The sequence below is a fragment of the Podarcis gaigeae genome (genome assembly GCF_964106915.1).
Source record: "Podarcis gaigeae genome assembly, chromosome: 1".
NCBI classification, from domain to species: domain Eukaryota; kingdom Metazoa; phylum Chordata; class Lepidosauria; order Squamata; family Lacertidae; genus Podarcis; species Podarcis gaigeae.
In genome coordinates, this window is record NC_139678.1 from 72,995,301 (window position 1) to 73,010,712 (window position 15,412).

The 15,412-nt window shown below is 45.1% G+C and overlaps 1 protein-coding gene across 1 annotated transcript; it reads left to right on the forward strand.

Annotated features, from left to right (window-relative positions):
* Window positions 1-269: 269 nt before the first annotated feature.
* Window positions 270-15,221, forward strand: LOC310833119 (L-lactate dehydrogenase A chain). The gene is made up of 8 exons (XM_083715464.1): window positions 270-581; window positions 5,704-5,838; window positions 6,811-6,928; window positions 9,328-9,501; window positions 11,112-11,285; window positions 12,882-12,999; window positions 14,063-14,186; window positions 14,429-15,221. Exons 2-8 carry the CDS (start codon window positions 5,713-5,715, stop codon window positions 14,591-14,593), a joined length of 999 nt encoding a protein of 332 aa, XP_083571590.1. The 5' UTR covers window positions 270-581; window positions 5,704-5,712; the 3' UTR covers window positions 14,594-15,221.
* The last annotated feature ends 191 nt before the right edge of the window (window positions 15,222-15,412 follow it).

The following is a 15,412-nucleotide window of genomic DNA, read 5'->3' on the forward strand; positions in this document are numbered from 1 at the left end:
ACCAGCAATGCTAGTCGACCGGCTGCTTTTCCTACAAAAACTAACAAGTGGCATCCATGTTTTGAGTTGACCCCAGTGACTCCGCAACACTGGTTCTCAGGCCTTGTGCCGCAGGGCATCGGACTGATGGTTTTGCAGGCCCCTTCAGAGTGCGCTCTCGCAGCCTTCCTGAGATCTGGGTGCCCTCCAGCCTGTTTGGGGCTGCCACCCGCATCCGCTCCGGCCACCACGTCGCCGGGTTTTTCCTTCCTCCGTCGGATCTCTGACCGGGAGGAAGCGAGTAGGGACGCCATGTGCTTCGATCCCCAGGGAGCCTAACTCTTCGCGCCTGTGCGCTGCGGAGTGACTGCGCCGGCCTGAGTCAGAACCGCCCCGCCGCCGCCGAAGCCCGGCTCCCCTCGACGTGTGGGCCGGCACGTCCCGCGGTGGCCAACCCCGCCAGACAAGCGGCGGCGACCGCCCCCTCCGACGTCACGCGCGGGATTCCTACTTAAGCGCCCGCCGCCTCCCCCCGCCTCGCGGTACTGCAGCGGCAATCGGAGGGCCGGTCATTGCGCGCACGCTTTGCTAGACTTACCCAGGTAAGGAAGCGTTCGTGGGAACTAGGCGGGCTGGGCGAGGCGTGCAAAGAGCCCCGCGCCACCTTTTCCCACTTGCACCCTCGGGGTAAAGCAAGCCGTCCAAAGAGGACTTTCCCCTGCTGGATGGGTAGAAGGAGATCTTCCCAAGCGGATCCAAGAGACGGGGCGTTTGGCGCGCAAGGAAGGAGAGGCAGAGTCGGTAGGAGGGCAACCCTCTAGGTCGGGGTAAGGCAACTCCGGACGTTGTGGGACCACATCTCCCAGCATCCCAGGCTGTTGGCCACGCCAGCTTGGGCTGATGCGAGAGTTGTGCGTCTGGAGGGCACCACGTTGGCTACCCGTGAGAAGGTGTGAGAGGAGGAAATAGGAATCTCTCTCCGCTTCCCCCGTGTGCCCCCTGAAATGGTTTTGTAAGAAGTGTCCGGGGTGGGGAGAGAAGCAGGCTGTTGTGGTCCTTTTTTTGGCCCACTGGTCATTATGTAACGTGAGGGGTGGAGGGAGGCGGCTGCAGAAAGGGATGCTCTGTACAGGTCAGAGAGTCTACTTTGGAGCGGAAAACGCCGACCCCTGGACCCTCAATAAATTCGAGCTGTTTTAGGTATGGTATTTTTTAATGGATTTCCAATGCCCCGAGGCTTTGGGTGTGTTGGGGTGGAGAGATGACTGTGCTGGAGTTACTTTGCGAGGACCTGTGGACGCGTCGTATTTCCTTGCCGCCTCCGCCCTTGGTTCTGCAATATCCGCTACAGAGAGGAGGGAAAACGTGGTTTCCGAAAACCGCTGGGTCATCGCACTGCCGGGAGGAAATTAAAAAAGGGAGGGAGATGTCCGGGGAAGGTTGAGGTTTGGGGCCACTGGAACTTCTAGGTCGCTAGTCCATGGTGAGGTTTGCAGCTCAAGCGCAGCCGAGTTATTGCTCAGCCTGTTGCACCTTCTTAGCTCCTTTATTTCGTCCCGGGAGCGGGACTAGCACCGCCCTATCAACCCCCAGGCGAAGATCGCGGTGGTATTCTGTCTCTGACTCGCGTAGTTCTCGTGCCTTTGAGCCGGGATTCCTCCTTCCTTTTATCCCTGGCAACTAAATCAACCTGATTGCATTCGGCTCGCACGGAGGAGGAGGAAGTGTGGACAGTTCTCTCTATTCCCCGCCTGCATCGCCCCCTGCCCGACCATTTAATATCTTGCACCGGGAAAACTGGTCAGCACTGGATTCGGTGCCTCACACGGCCCGCTTCCCGGAAATTTAATTGGGAGGGGTATAAAGCGGTAGTTCATCTCGGCAGTAGCTGGATCGCGCTCGCAGTCGGTGATCCCCTTAGGAATATAGTGCCGCTTATGTAGGGGTGGGAGGAAGGTAGATCTGGATCTGCTGATCTCTGATGGATCTGCGTTAGATCACCGAGGGTTTCAGGCTGCCCTAACAAGACTGCTTCTCTCCACTTAAAACAGCTTAGGGTTTTTTTGTCGGGGGGGGGGCGTGCTAAGCAGGAGAAGACTCCTGAGTTCAAGTACTGTGAGTTCAGTTTTGGTTCAGAGAACCAAATTCTAGACACCTTATTTTTTTAAATTATAACTTGTTCGTGCATGGGCTTTGGCTGATTATATTTTGGTATTTTGTGTGTGTTTTAAGTATATCCGCTAAGCCTGAAATCTGTCTACCTCCCAAGGCTTAATACGCTTCCTGGTTAATAGTATTGCTACCTAGTTTAAGGGATGCCGGAAGAATCCCAGAGAAGATAACTTGTGTTAGTGAATCACTTCACTCTTCAGTGAGAATAGGTGGAGCCAGGCATTGATTTGTGAGGAGAATGCCCTTTCCCACAATTTGTTGTGACTTCCCATATTCTTGCAGATTTATTAGGGGTAATTCTTAGGACTACAGGAATGCAAACTATAGGGCCCAAACTACATATGCTCAAGTGGGCCACATGCATAGTGGAATGCAGTTTTTGCCAGATCTTCAGCTGGGAGCTTAGGGGAGCAAGCATAGTTGTGCCTCCTTGCAATGGAAATAGGTTAAAATGAGATGCAAGCTCAGCCAATTAGCTTCATTAGGGAGCTGAGATCTGAGCCCTGGTCAAAGCCCAGCACTCTTGGCTGCACAACAAGGCTGATCCTGTACATGGCTATGACTGTGTGCAGTTAGTTCCAGGCAGGGAGCTGGCAGAAGAACTTAATGTCTACAGACCCAGCAGTTGGGGCTAAATTAGGCTTGAATGTGGAGTGGCTCAGTTCACACAGGAAGTTGATGTAGTTGCTCCAGCACACAAACCAAATGGCTTGTAACACAAGTGTGCATTTACCACACTGTTACTGAAAATGCATTTGGCAGCATTGTGGTGATGGCACCAAGTTGTGAATTTATTCTCTCTCTCTCTCTCTCTCTCTCTCTCTCACACACACACACACACACACACACACACAGCGTATGTGGACGCACATGGTTCAGTGTAAGAGTTTGATTTTGTGAATTGGACTCAAGGCCTCATCTCACCTTTAAAGGCAGTATCATACCACTTCAAACAGTCATGGCTTATCTCAAATAACTCAGGGAACTAGTTTATTAAAGCTGCTGTGAGTTGTTTGGAGACCCCTATTCTCACACAGCCACAACTCCCAGAGTGAAGGGAACTCTCAGAACTCAAACTATGGTTCCTATGATTCTTTGGGGGAAGCCATGATTGCTTAAAGAGGTATGATACTTCTTTAAATGACTCCAGAAGTGTGCCACTGGTACCAAGTTCTAATAATATTCTGCTCTTTGTCCTGTGTTTGGTCACAGGAACATGATTTACCAGATTTCCCCTTCCTTCTTCCAACATCTTGAATTTTGTAAATCTAGGTGCATGTTAACCCCCCATGGCTTTCCTAGCATCACATATGCAGATTCCCTTTGACTTCAGCTTCTTCATCAGATACCACCCACAGGCCAGAGCCCTTTCATGTCAGAATGTGCCCTTGTGACCTTGGCCCCTACAGGGCAGTGGAATTAGGTTTCCATTTTGCTTGTTGAATTAGACATGCAAAAAATAGTAATCCTGTTTTGTTACACTCTGCATGACACATTTCTGCCTATAGAGATGTGTCTTTCAATTTCAGGAAAGGTATCTGATGCTGCAAAATTGCTGATCAGATGAAAAAAATTACAATTTAATTGGAACAATGTGGAGCTTAATGTACGTACTGCATATGAATCTTGCTTGTGCCTCACTCTGAACTGCACTGTTGTTAATTCACACTATTATTGGTAACTAATAAGCAGCTGTTTTCAGTCTATGGGGAAGTTGCTAGATCATTCACTTGGCTACTGCTTCAGAAGTTGTGGTTTTGTTTTGTTGCAAAACTCGCTCATTGTCACAAATGTCTCCAAATACTTACTGATCACCAAACTGGAGTGCTGATGGTCACGGTGGAGAGAGAGTGCTTGCCTTGATTTGCTCTTTAACCACCAAGTGAACAGCTGCATATAGTAGCAACAAAAAGACCTACAGTAACTCTGATTCAATATATTCAGTAGGGACACTCAGTATTTCCACATTTGCAGTAGCATCATTTCTGCAAAGAGCATAACTGAGCAGAGTGCTGCATATCAGATGACCCTTAAGTGATGCACCCAGGAGAGATCAGACTTTTTGGTTTCCCCCCCTTGCAGGTGTTCTACATGGGGCAGCTTTGAATGCAGGAATTGTCATAATTTTGGACTACAGGTGTATGGCTGACTATCCCATGAGCTTTGGAAGCCCATCTTTTAATGACTGGTTCTGAGATGTGTCATCCTAGCACCTTGCTGTCAGTGATCCAGAATCTACATTCCACATTCTTCTCTCGCCAATATATCCCTTCAATGTGTCCTCCCTCCTCAGTCCTGTTGAGCATCCTTCCTTCTCTTCACCAGCCTTCTCCCACCAAGCAGATGTGCCTTTGTGCCACTACATTACACACTTGCTTGCGCCATACTCCCTCCCCCAGGTTGGTTCACCAACTTTAAATTGAGATGGCAATGGCTTGTTGCTGATTTTGATTCAGAACTGCCTGACACTCGTAATTCCAAAGTTTAACATCATGAAATGCCCCTTCATTCCAGCAACACTGACCACTAATCTGCTATATTGACCCCTTTATTTTCACTTTTGTGCTCTTGCATTGGCAGGCATGCACCCCCACCCCTTGTTGGTACTACCCAAGCTTTTTATTTTCCTGACTTGCTACTAGCTTCTAGCTCTGGACTCTGGCCCAACATGATATCCAGAATCAACCTTTGTCCTCCTGGGGATTTTCACCTGCCATGCTGCCAGTTTTCAGTCCAAGTCTCATTGTCTCTTGTCACCTACACCATTTCCAGAGCTGTTGTGGCCACAACATCAGAGTATGGCATAATATTTTATGGTTTTTATATATTGCCTAATATTTTATGGTTTTTATATGCTGTTCTCTCCCAAGACAGCTTTTAACATTAAACTAAACAAAACAAAACATGCATATTTAAGAAATAAAATAAAAACTTTAAGACAAGCATATAGAACCAAGAGCAAAGTGTTTGACTACTTCCGAGTGAGTTAGTCAGTCAGTCAGTCAGTCAGTCAGTCAGTCAGTCGCATCTTTTAGTTCTCAATCACACCCTGGGTAGACTTTGTGCCTGAAAGCATACTGATCAAACAGACAAGATGTTTTGTTGCACAATGCACTGAACTTGCAAGATCCTTTGATAAGATATGTGGTTTTGTGTTGCCTGTGTACATTAGCATTCCGCTTCTTGAAAACCTCTGTCTCTCACCTGCAATGACCCTGCCAAATTTTCTAATGTCTATTTGGGGGGGAAATGATACATATGTGCCAACAGTGGGTTGGATCCACACTAAAATTAGTTGATTGAACTTGGATCCCATGTAAATCAATGGGCAATTTACTCATGACTTTGTTCCCATTGTGAAAAAGAAGAATCTGCTAAAATTCAAATACTGCAATAACAATTCAAGCAAAATCAAGGTTCTTGCAAATTTGCAGAGTAAACTCTGTGGTGATGGGATCCATATTTGAAATGGACTGTGTTAACTTATAATCACAGCACAATTCAACAAGTGATGAAAATGAGTTGATTGTATTCTTATGTTTCCTCCCACAGAGCTACAAGATGTCTCTCAAGGAAAAGCTGATTGAAAATGTTCACAAAGAGGAACACCCTCATGCCCACAACAAGATCACCGTGGTTGGGGTTGGTGCAGTTGGCATGGCTTGTGCCATAAGCATTTTGATGAAGGTAGGTAAAATCTGTGTTTCGTGGGGCAAGATCTGTAGCCTTGCCTTTTCGTTTAGCAATATTTTTAGCTGTTTATTTGCATTGCTGTGTTTTGAGGTTTTTCGTTGTTGTTCTTAACTGAATTTAATGTGTCACTTCATGCTACTTTGTAAGAAAGGTGATGAACAAATACAATAATGCTAAATTTGTGTATTGCTATGTCTTTCTGTAAAAATAAAATGTTCTATAAAGCACATGTAGAGGCGTTTCCATAGACAGTCAAGTATGTTTCAATAAACCCAGTTTGTGAATACAAATCCTAACAGTGCAGCCTATGCATGCCTATTCAGAAATAAGTCCATTGGCTTCAATGGGACATACTCCAAGATCAGTGTATATAAGATTGCACTGCACACCTCAGATCTGTGCAAAATATCAACATAAGTTTACTGTAACCATGCGCTGAATTAATTTTGACCCTCCAGACCAGGGGTCGGCAATGTGCAGCCCACGAAGACCATTTTACCGGCCCACAAGCTACCCCTGAACCAAGCCTCCCACTTGGTTAATCCCCCGTGTGCTGTGCTAAACTGTGGGGACTTGCACCTGAAATTGCGCCTGTGCACATGCAGACACTGGAAATTGCATCTGCGTGTGCCCAGACGCCGGAAATCGCTTGTGCGCAGGTGCAATTTTCGGCGTCTGGGCATGCGCAGATGCGATTTCCAGTGCCGTGCTGCGCCATTCCAGCCCATGGACGATCTCTGGGAGTAAACCTTGCCGACCCCTGCTCCAGACCAAACAGGAGCTCTATACAAGTTCCCTAGTTTTGCTGGGGACTGTTTATTTTTATTATTATCAAGGCCTTGGCAGGGCCTGTGGACTGCAATTTGTCTTGGTGTATGTCTGCTTGTGCAGGCCTTCCCAGCACCACAAAATTCAGGTCTCTAAAAAAGCCAGTGGGTTGATCTATCTGTTCTTGGCTTTTTGTAGGATTTGGCTGATGAACTTGCCCTCGTTGATGTCATGGAGGACAAGCTGAAGGGAGAGATGTTGGACCTTCAGCATGGCAGCCTCTTTCTCAGAACACCAAAAATTGTCTCTGGCAAAGGTTAGTATTTCCCTGTCCTCTATGTACAGGCCATCTATTTCAGATGCTACATAGCAAGGCAACATCCAGTAGTTTCTCTGAGAGGGAAGCCTCTGTGCCTCTGGAAGTAGAGGTAACTTCCCTTGCCTTAGGCAAGACCAAAGTTGTGGAATGTCAATCTTTAAAGAGCTTTCACTATGGCAATGATGACTTGAAGGTAGCTGGTTTAACCAGCAGCTGACCTGCACAGAATTATACAGACCGCATTGGAGAGTTGGTGTTGTGGATAAAGGGTGTTTTGTGTGGTTTAAGTTGCATTACTTTGAAAAGCAGCATGGTTTGATAAAGTTAGCAATGAACATCAAACTTACGATACCACAAGGATAGAAAAGGCTATTTATATTAACTAGGAATTTGGTCATCACTGTTTCCTTCTGCTGGCTGAGGTGGCCTGCTCTTCTGTCCATTTCCCTCCCTACAAATGCTCACCCTTAGACAGGTCTGCTTGGCAGAACTTACAACAAATATAAGGGAAGCCTGTTTTGGCTTCTTTAGGTGCAGCAAATACTATCAATAGGGGAGTGTTGAGAGAATGGATTATGGGTGCAGGCCTAAGATTCCTGGGAGGATGTCTTGGGGCCATAGAATAGGCAAGATCTACCCATTTGACACCAGAGATTCAGACCCTCAACATTTGAGAGGTGTAGGTAGTTTTGGAGCATGCATCCTCACTGCTGCAAGTTTCTCCTAAGCCTAGCCCAACTGATATCAGAGCTATAATGTTGGTCGGGCCCCAGAGGAGGCCCCTGGAAGCAGCTAGGCTGCAGAATTCTCCCGGCCCTGCAAAGTGGGCAAAATTTTAGTCACACTCTTGAGCACTCTGTTACTTCCAGTGTGAGTGAAAACATTAAAACAGACACATTTAAAGCCAAAAAAGGAACATGAGCCTGGTAGGGCTTTGGATAAAGTGCCTTCAGTATAGCACTGTAAATGAATTTACCCTGGGTTTATTATATTTTTGGGTTTGAACATATCAATGTTATCTGAGACAAGCAACAAATGAATCTTGACAAATACGCTGATAACTAAAACAAAAACAAAAAAACCACACACAGAAGCAATAACAACTGGGTGTCTCCTTTTTGTTGAGTCCTCACTCCTGGTCCAAAACGAAGTATTGCAAGATTCCAAGCCAGTTCTTGCATGCTGTGGCCATTCTGCCATTGCTTCCAGTAGTATGTGGGGTTGTTAGGCTCAGCCAGGCTGGAATTGCTCAGATGTTGTTTGTATGATAAATGAATAGCCTGATTCCTCTGGTAGTGCTTGCTTGGGGTCAAGAAGGCTTCTAAAGGATGGCAGGGAACCTGAGAACTCTGGTGTAGGGTCTCTTGTCACACTGATGGTGGCATCTAGGACAGCATCTCTCGGATCAGGCCAGGAAGAGATGAGAGGTCTAGATAAGGGCATGTGAATTGACTTCCCTTAGTCTTTTTGCACTCCTTTAAAAAGTCGTCATCTAGAGATGATGCCTGAACAAAAACCCCTGGGAACAGGCTTTTCAGCCTTGGGAAGGTCTATGACAGAGCAAGCTGAACAACTGGCCATAGTGTAAGAGACCAGATACCAAATAAATTGAATCCTTGTCAATCAAAAGCACAAAGCAGAGGAGCTACAGTGTAGAGAAGTGTATTGTTGCTTTTGCTAAAACTGCTGCTCTAAAACTGGCAGACAAGAGCTCTTCTTTGCTTCCTTTCCTGACCACAGTCCTTTGATAAAACTTTAAATAGCACTTAATGGCTCGGCAAAGGGCACTTTCTCCCTGCTCCCAATGGTCAAATTGGAGAGCTTAGTCATGGTTTCCCCTTCCATTCTCTTTTCAGAGCAATACCATCTGAAAACAGTAGCTCCAGAAGGGGCCTGGGCTTTGCAGGAAAGTGGCTTGATTTTTTGTCTTAAGTTTCTAAACAGGGTCTAATTGAAATCAAAATTACATACATATAAAACATTTAATCCTTTTTAAGGGAGAAGTAGCAGTAGAATTATGATAGCAATAAGGGGTGTCTGAAGTCATAGCAGCTGCCCTTACATCCAGATGAATAAAGGTGATTTAGTGCAAGCAGATATTTTACTGTTAGTTTCCAAAACACTCTAAAAACAAGTTTCCAGCTCCGAAGCTAACACCTGGAAGAACACAGCCCGTTTCTTAGAGACGAATCATTAGGACTTCAGGTTCTCTGAGGCACAAATTCCCTTTATTCAGCTCATAATCTGCCAGTGACCAGCCCTCAAAGGTGTCTTTCTGCTCTTGTGGGCCCAATTATTCCCCTCTTCCAGTTATGCTTTGTGCATTCAATTTGTCTGGAATTGTAAAATGCATCGTGAAATGTATCTTGAACAAACAAATGTGTTTATTTTTGCAGACTATGCTGTGACTGCACACTCCAAGCTGGTCATCATCACTGCTGGAGCCCGCCAGCAAGAAGGCGAGTCTCGCCTTAACTTGGTTCAGCGCAATGTGAACATCTTCAAATTCATCATTCCCAGCATTGTCAAGTACAGCCCTGACTGCAAGCTGCTTGTTGTTTCAAATCCAGGTTGGTTGTGTCCTGCTCTTAACTGCTTATGGACCATAATTCATCCTCCAGTCCTTTGAAAGGAGAAATTGCTTGCTTCCAAGAAGGAAATCAAGGAATCCTGAAAGCATTCGAAAAGGAAAATATCTTTTCCACCAGGACATCATGGTTTAACACTTAAGTTTAGATTCTGAAGTGGGACCTGCAACGAAATATCGTCCCATGGAGTGTTCCTGCTCAGGGTTCCATTCAGCCATGCCCTTTCCCAGAATACTCCATTCTCTTACCTTTTTCCATGTCCCCACCCTATCTACTCAGCAGCCAATCATCATTCCATGCCCACTGATGGCGCTGTGTTTCATTGGGCTGTTACAGGTCACACCCTCCCTTTTCTAAAGATTTCATGGACTTCTGGGTTCCATAAACTTGCTCATGGTGCTGTTTTGGCTATATAAGGATCTTCATTTGAAGAATGATTTTGCTTTCTAGTATCTACGATGATTGGAACTATGGTGGTGACAATCGTGGCTAGGGTCTGTTAAGAGATCACATCATTCCACTGTCTCATGGGAAATACATCAGTACCTCCATGTTTGATTGTTAGGGTGCAGTCTACAGGAAACGCCTAACTTTTCCACATGTAAAATGAGGTGCTTTGCCTAGTACCTAGCTAGTAGCTCATTTACACCATATTACTCTCTGTGCCAACACACTTGCACACTCTTCTCTGATCTATTTACACAGTGGCTGCATTCAGATGCCCTGGTAAATCATGGTGGATGGACCATAGCTCAGTGTTGAAGTGTGTGTTCCTAACATAGGAAAGTTGAAGGTTCAAACCCTGACATCTCCAGATAGAACCAAGAAAGATTCCTTGGCAATGCCAAGCTGGATGGACCATGGCCCCAACTCTGTAAGGCAGCTCTTTAATTCATATGAGCCCTGGGGTCATGTTCCCACACCCAGCCCTTGTGGCTATGAGGTTGGAAGCTTTCCTTTTGATGGGTTCAGAAGAACAAATAAACTGTAGTTAATAAGGAAGTGAAGGCTTCCCAACTTATCCTCGGGGCTGGAGAAGATGGGAAGAGGTGCAAGCCCAAGGCTCTCCTAGTCTTGCTTTGACCCCAATAAGCCATAGCTTACCATGATGTCTGGATGCAGAAGTTCAGGAGGTTAAACTAGAAACTTTGGCAAAAGGAAAGAGCTTTGGTTGCTCTGCTGGGTAAGAGCTTGGGGAGGTGTTGGGATACTTGTAAGATGCTATGTCCTGCTTCAGTCCTGCCTGCATGCCCTGAGTCCTCTGTAAGACACAGATAATTCTGGAATGGTGCTGTTAACTCACAGGGGACATCTACTAGGAAAGTCAGAACCATAGTACAAATCACTCTTGCCTGAGCACCTGATATTAAAATGAGAGGATTGTAAAGAAGCACCTCAATATTCCCTCTGCCCTTCAACTGCTGCCTGGAGCCAGGATGGTTTCATCATTAAGGTAGCCTTGTGTAGAATAGGAGATTAAATTAAACAGCCTCTCTTTGTGGAGAAGGATTGCCAGTGTTCTCTAAGCTTGTCTGTCTTCAATGGTGCATATGGCAATCACTTTCTAACCAAGTGACTTTGCTTGTTGACAGTGGATATTCTGACCTATGTGGCCTGGAAGATCAGTGGCTTCCCTAAGCACCGCGTGATTGGAAGCGGTTGCAATCTGGATTCTGCCCGTTTCCGCCACCTGATGGGCGAGAGGCTGGGCATCCACCCTCTCAGCTGCCATGGCTGGATTGTTGGAGAGCACGGAGACTCCAGTGGTAAGCATGACACACAATCCATTTGCTGCCCAACTCTCAAAGGAGACAGACTATTGCATTCTGACTTCCTTCTTGGAAGATGGGGAGTGGGATTGGAATATACTGATGGTAACAGTACTTGGTGAAAAGGAGAGTAATAGAGCATTTCCCAGATCTACCTCTTGGAACGCAGAATCGTAGTTAGAAGGAACCTTTGAGTTAATTTAGGCTAGTCCCCTGCTTAATGCTGGATCCTCCAATGCAGGGTGCATGTACAGCATCCCTGATAAAGAACCATCCATTATCTACTTAAATGCCTGCAATGAAGGAGAGTCCATCGCCTCCGGAGGCAGTGTTCCATTGCTGAGGAATTATTATCATTAGGAAGCATCTCCTAACCCTGGGTTAGGTAACATAGTGTTCTCCGGACGTTGCTGAACTCTTATGACTCACCATGATGGGCTGATGGGGAGTTGGAATCCAACAAATGACAGCTTTTGGGAAATTTGAAGACTGCTATAGAATTGTTGACCACATCAGACTTAGGTGCTGGGCAAACCCACAGAGAGGTTTCCATACTCTTCCCTCTGTATGGAAGTTAGGAATATAATCTAGCTGTCCCTACTGCATGAAGTAATACTAGATGGTCTATATTTGACTTGAGCAGTTCTGTTGCAAAAGGTCAGCTTTGTAATCCAAGTAGGCCAAACCCTACCAGGCTAAATTCTACCCTTTACTCCTAACTGGGGAGTTCACAGTAAATCCTTTTCATGTCAGAGACCCTTGCATGCTGGTGTTCAGTAAAGCAGGTACAAGTTATTTGTCTTGGCCCCTCTGTCATCCTATATTTGGGAGTTGTGTGATCTCATACAGCTCTGTACCAATACTGCCACTAGAATTCTGCTTTGGTGCATAAACTCAGATTCTACACCACTACTCCTCTATCCCATCTCACAGCAGTGAATATAAACACAATCCCCTCTCCCCTCCCGAGTGCACTGTTCTGGGGTTTCTCTCCCTCTCTGACACCCCAAGCTAATTGGTGGTGGTGGGGAGGTAGAGGGGAAAGCCACAGTGTGCTAACACAAGTCCTTGCACAAGCTTCCATTAGCAGGATTCATTACTTGAATCTGGCCCTCAGCTGTGTACTTTGCTGCTTGCTTGCCTTAGGTGAGCAGCTGCTGCCGCCACACTCATCCTTGAATGACAGATTATATGCAGTATATGGTTGCCAAGCCCTGTGTGTGTGGTCACAGCACTTTTGCAGTCTTTCTTCTGCCCCAAGGGCTATGGACCATTTTAGGAAGATGTGTGTGCATAGCCTCAGCAGGATGAAAACCCACCCTTTTTCCTGGGTTTATGAGTTAAAAGGATCAGGTCAGTGGCTAATCCAACATGGATGAACAGAAGGATCCATCTCTACTGCCTGTTAGCCAAAGTTTAAGGGGAAGGTATGTGTGCGTAGCAAGATTCTGAGTAATTATAAAACTGTACTTGGTACATCATGCTGCATTAACTGCCCAGCTCAGATCTGTGCGAAACACTTGTGAATCTTAGTTTCTGTGAAGTTGGAAAACATTCTAGATTGCTCAGAAAAATCTTCTGCATTTTATTCAGTGCCTGTCTGGAGTGGCGTGAATGTTGCTGGCGTCTCTTTGAAAACTTTGCATCCAGACATGGGGTCTGATAGTGACAAGGAGAACTGGAAGGAAGTCCACAAGCACGTGGTAGAAAGGTAATCTTTATCTCGTCTCTGTGTGAGACAGGAAATGGGGTTCCACTGAGCTTCCAGAAATTGCCTGTGTCTCATTTTCAAGGATGCCACAGCCTACATTGCTTCAACGAGGTCCCCTGATCCTTAATAGAGCATTTTTGCCTCATGACATGCACTTAACTTTGGACCAAACCCCTTCATTTTCCCACAATATAATCTCCAGTTATCTAGTTTTTAAGAAATATTGATTTAGAGTGCTGTTTATAGTGCCAGATTACTGAAGAGTGCTTTTCCAGTATTGGAAACCACTGTTCCAGCAGTTAATTTCCCTTTGTTGATAGACACTATATAGCAATCACTATATTCTGCACTGTGGAATTTGAATGTGTTTTGAAAGTGAAAGAAAGTAAATTGTGCATACATTTCACATTCCTGAAGGACTGATCCATTTACAAACTGCCCTGGTTCATGTAACATGCTAGGTAATAGTTAATGTTAATGTTTAACTATCATGAAATGTGAATTAGCAGCTTGTTAGTGTAGGCGTTCAAAAATCCAGATTGCTTCTCCCTCATTCTTGCTTGTGCTACATGCAACAACCACAAGCTGCGGCTTGTTGTGCCATATAATCTGAACCCTGGTTTGCATATTTCCAAACAAACCATTGTCTAACTTTGCTTAGACAATGTGACAAGCCAAGGCTGATAGCTTCTCCCCCTGCCCCCATCCCCAAATGGTGTGGCCAGGAAGGGAGAAGGAACAAAGCAAGGACTTTGAGATTGCTGCTCATTTGTATTTAATGTTTAAATATTAACTATGGCTTGAAAAAAATGTGCAAGCAAAGCCACTCCATGCAGGCACCAACATCTTTACAGGGGAAGGCTAGTAGCTTGCTTGTAAAAATAATAAATTAATTGATCTAATGCCTGTAACAGATGCCGTTTGGAGATAGAGGATAAGTAGCCTCAGATGGACTTCACCTGAAGTATAGATTGACAGCTATGATGTTGCTGAATAGACATGATTCTTTTTAAGAATTTTTTTTTTTGCTGAAAGATTCAATTCTTTTATTGTTCTCCCGCAGTGCTTATGAGGTTATCAAGCTGAAGGGATACACATCTTGGGCAATTGGTCTTTCTGTGGCTGATCTAGCTGAAACTCTCATGAAGAATTTAAGGAGAGTGCATCCAGTTTCTACAATGGTGAAGGTAAAACATGTTCAGTGTCAAATGCTAAGGTGTTTTCTTATTCTTACTATGATGTATGCATAGTCAAGCTAACAGAGGCAGTAGCTGCCAAAGTAAATGAGTTTGCTTTAAATAAGGAACAGATCTCCCTGTGTAAGGATGGCGCTTTCTCCCCCTTCCCACTAATGGGGAAAGTGTTTATTACATGCAAATCAAAACATTATTTAATTGGCTTAAGTCTTTCTTTTTACTGTTCTTTCTAGGGCATGCATGGAATTAAAGATGACGTCTTCCTTAGTGTTCCTTGTGTCCTGGGCTACTCAGGAATTACCGACGTGGTGAAAATGACCCTGAAGAGCGAAGAGGAAGACAAGTTGAGGAAGAGTGCAGATACACTCTGGGGGATCCAGAAGGAACTTCAGTTTTAAGCCTGATGTCCTATCACTTCACCGCTTAACTAGTGTTTAATGGGTCTTAGTGGATTGTCTTGTTGCACTTTTCAGATAGATCAACTCCCTTTATGATGTGTGTCAACTACCAACACAATGCAGAGCTAAATTTGCAAATGAAATGCCTATTTTATCCAGTAGGAAACTTGCAGCTCCTGTTTACCACAACCCCGGTCTGTGGCCAGAACTGGAAGAACCTAGTCTCTTGTTAAGTGGTGTAAAAGTAGATCCAGCATGCTCTGAAACAACACTGCCAAATGGAAGCTTCCTGCCTTTCCTCAGCTAAACTTTAGTCACTCAGAAGAGAAGAGCTCAATTGGTCTTCCAAAAGCTGTAGAAAACCAAAGAATATTTTGTGATCAAAAAGGATTGGCAGATTCACTGACCAATATTCTCTGCTTAACAGAAGACTTAAATCTCCAGTATTGAGCAGTTCTAAATGTCCTTTTTCCTTAGTCTTTGTGCATACTTTTCAAGAGAACCATGTGTACTCTAGAGGAGTGTCTTAAATGTTATGTAAAAAAACCTCTGTATGCAACAATTACAACTGATGCAATTGTCTAACCGTAGTACCAGCCCAAGCAACAAAATAAACAGTTAACTGCTACTTCTCCGTGTCTATATGGTTGGCCGTAAACATGACTAATCTTCAACCTCCAGGTTTTGTACAGCAGTTAATAGACACATGCACCCTTTATTGCCATGTAAGCCAGGGTGAGCAGAGAATAGATCTGTGTTATTTAAAGTAAATCAACAAGGATTAATGACTCCCTCCCGCTCCCAAATACAGCTAAAATG

Coding starts and splice junctions, on each gene's coding strand:
- LOC310833119 (XM_083715464.1), top strand. CDS start 5,713: ATGTCTCTCAAGGAAAAGCTGATTGAAAATGTTCACAAAGAGGAACAC. Junction 11,286..12,881: donor AGAGCACGGAGACTCCAGTG/GTAAGCATGACA, acceptor CATTTTATTCAG/TGCCTGTCTGGAGTGGCGTG. Junction 14,187..14,428: donor CAGTTTCTACAATGGTGAAG/GTAAAACATGTT, acceptor TGTTCTTTCTAG/GGCATGCATGGAATTAAAGA.